The sequence below is a fragment of the Crocodylus siamensis genome, chromosome 2 (genome assembly GCF_052110815.1).
Source record: "Crocodylus siamensis isolate JL-2025a chromosome 2, ASM5211081v1, whole genome shotgun sequence".
In the NCBI taxonomy this organism is placed as follows: Eukaryota; Metazoa; Chordata; order Crocodylia; family Crocodylidae; genus Crocodylus; species Crocodylus siamensis.
In genome coordinates, this window is record NC_143396.1 from 166,929,066 (window position 1) to 166,931,070 (window position 2,005).

General features: G+C 39.7%; 1 protein-coding gene across 1 annotated transcript; it reads right to left on the reverse strand.

The window, feature by feature from the left end:
- Positions 1 to 361: 361 nt before the first annotated feature.
- Positions 362 to 1,381, reverse strand: LOC149871111 (olfactory receptor 5G9-like). Its single transcript, XM_090034821.1, has one exon. The coding sequence runs from the start codon at positions 1,295 to 1,297 to the stop codon at positions 362 to 364; it is 936 nt and encodes a 311-aa protein (XP_089890947.1). The 5' UTR covers positions 1,298 to 1,381.
- Positions 1,382 to 2,005: the final 624 nt, after the last annotated feature.

The following is a 2,005-nucleotide window of genomic DNA, read 5'->3' on the forward strand; positions in this document are numbered from 1 at the left end:
CATCTTTAGTTCACCATTCCCTTTCTAACTAATATCAATGCATAGCAGCATGGAACCTTAAACCTCCATGGCTGACTGACTAGATTATCATTACCTATATTACACATCACCTGGGGCACCTAAAGATTGGATGTTAAAGTCTGAAACCAAAGATCTGTACAAATAGTTTTATATTTTTCTCCTACCCAATGTCACTTTTTTCCAAAAGATTGTTTGGGAGGAAGATGCAGAAAATCTTGGTCAGTGCCACAGGAGTCTCAACAAGTCCTTCCAACCCACCTTAGAAGACTTGAAACAAGGCACAGGTCAGGTGCTCCTTATCAGGGATAGCTATTGTTTGGATTTGGACGAGCACTCAGACTTAAAAATAACATTTTTTATTTATGATTTTCCTGAGGGCATCCTTGACCTCCTTATTCCTCAGGCTGTAGATCAGGGGATTCAGCATGGGGCTCACCACTGTGTAGAACACTGAGAGCACTTTGTCCTTTGCCTGAGAATTGTTTGAGTTGGATTTTAAATAAATGCAGAGACAGGTCCCATAGAAAACACTCACAGCCATAAAATGAGAGGCACAGGTGCTGAAGGCTTTGCATTTACCCTTAGTAGAATGGATCCTCAAGATGGTGGAGAGGATGAAAATGTAGGAGATGAGGACAATCAGGATACTGAACACCCCAAATACAATGGTTACAACTAGTATGACTATATGATTGATAGTTGTGTCAGAGTTGGAAAGTGATAACAATGGAGAGATGTCACAGAAGAACAGATCAATGACATTGGAGCCACAGAAGGTTAACTGTAACATGCCTACTGTTTGTGTCACTGCATTTACCCACCCAGCTAAGAATGACCCAATGACCAGCTGGACACAGAGTGTTGGGGACATGATAACGGAATACATTAGCGGAGTACAAATGGCCACATACCGGTCATAAGCCATTGTAGCCAGGAGGATGCACTCTGTAACTCCAAAGAGACACAAAGTAAAGACCTGTGTTGCACACCCAGCATAAGAAATGGCTTTCCTTTCTGTTAACAAATCAGCCATCAATTTGGGAGTGATGAGAGTGGAATAACAAATATCTACAAAAGCCAAATTACCAAGGAAATAATACATGGGGGTGTGAAGCTGGTAGTCAGCCCTGATTAAAAAAATGATGCCAAGGTTTCCTGCCATTGTAGTGAGATAGATCCCAAGGAACAGCATAAAGAGCATGACCTGAAGAGCTGGATCAGCTGTGAATTCTGTGAAAAGGAATTCAGTCACTTGGCTGCAGTTTTCTTTGACCATTTCTACTATGCATGCTGTCTGGTGTGTGGAATCCAAATGAAAAGTATTTGCACTGAATCTCAGCTTATGGAGTTTCTTTGTAGTGTCATGAATTTAAAGAGCAGCAGGATCTTTGGAGAAAAGAGTCAGACTCCACTGTTCTTTCTGGATAGTGTGTGCCTCCAATTGTGCATAGAAACAGAGGTGTAAGTCATAGAGTTTGTCAGTCAGTCTTGCACAGATAATTTTGTCCAGCAGCAGAGTGTTATTTTGTAACTGGGTTGTCTCTGTGAGCTAACATGCTGCTACATCTAACAGTACATCTTCCTGTATCACGTTAATTTCGCTCATGATACACGTTATCTCACTTTCTCTTTTAACATAACACGTGTTCAAATCCTTTAGGAGATCCCATACAAAGTATTTTTACTTGTACTTTGGCTTACTGGTGTCTACATGCCATGTTATCAAGTCCTCTATGCTCCTGAGGGCATAAATAAATATTGTTAAAGTAAAGTAAATAAATATTGTTAAAATATTTTAAAGCAATCAGATAAATTGCGATTATGTGTTCAGGAAGGAGATGTAGTAATTATTTTCCGAAGTTCATTTTTTTTTCTGGAACATTTTGTTCTTTTGCCCTTTATTGCATGAAGTGCACATGTAAACACTTCCACTTCAGACTTCCTCTTTTAAGATCCCTTTTTTGATGAGACAGAACTTTTGAGT

Bases quoted from the DNA above. Each gene is read 5' to 3' on its own strand.
- LOC149871111 (XM_090034821.1), bottom strand. From the start codon at position 1,297: ATGGTCAAAGAAAACTGCAGCCAAGTGACTGAATTCCTTTTCACAGAA.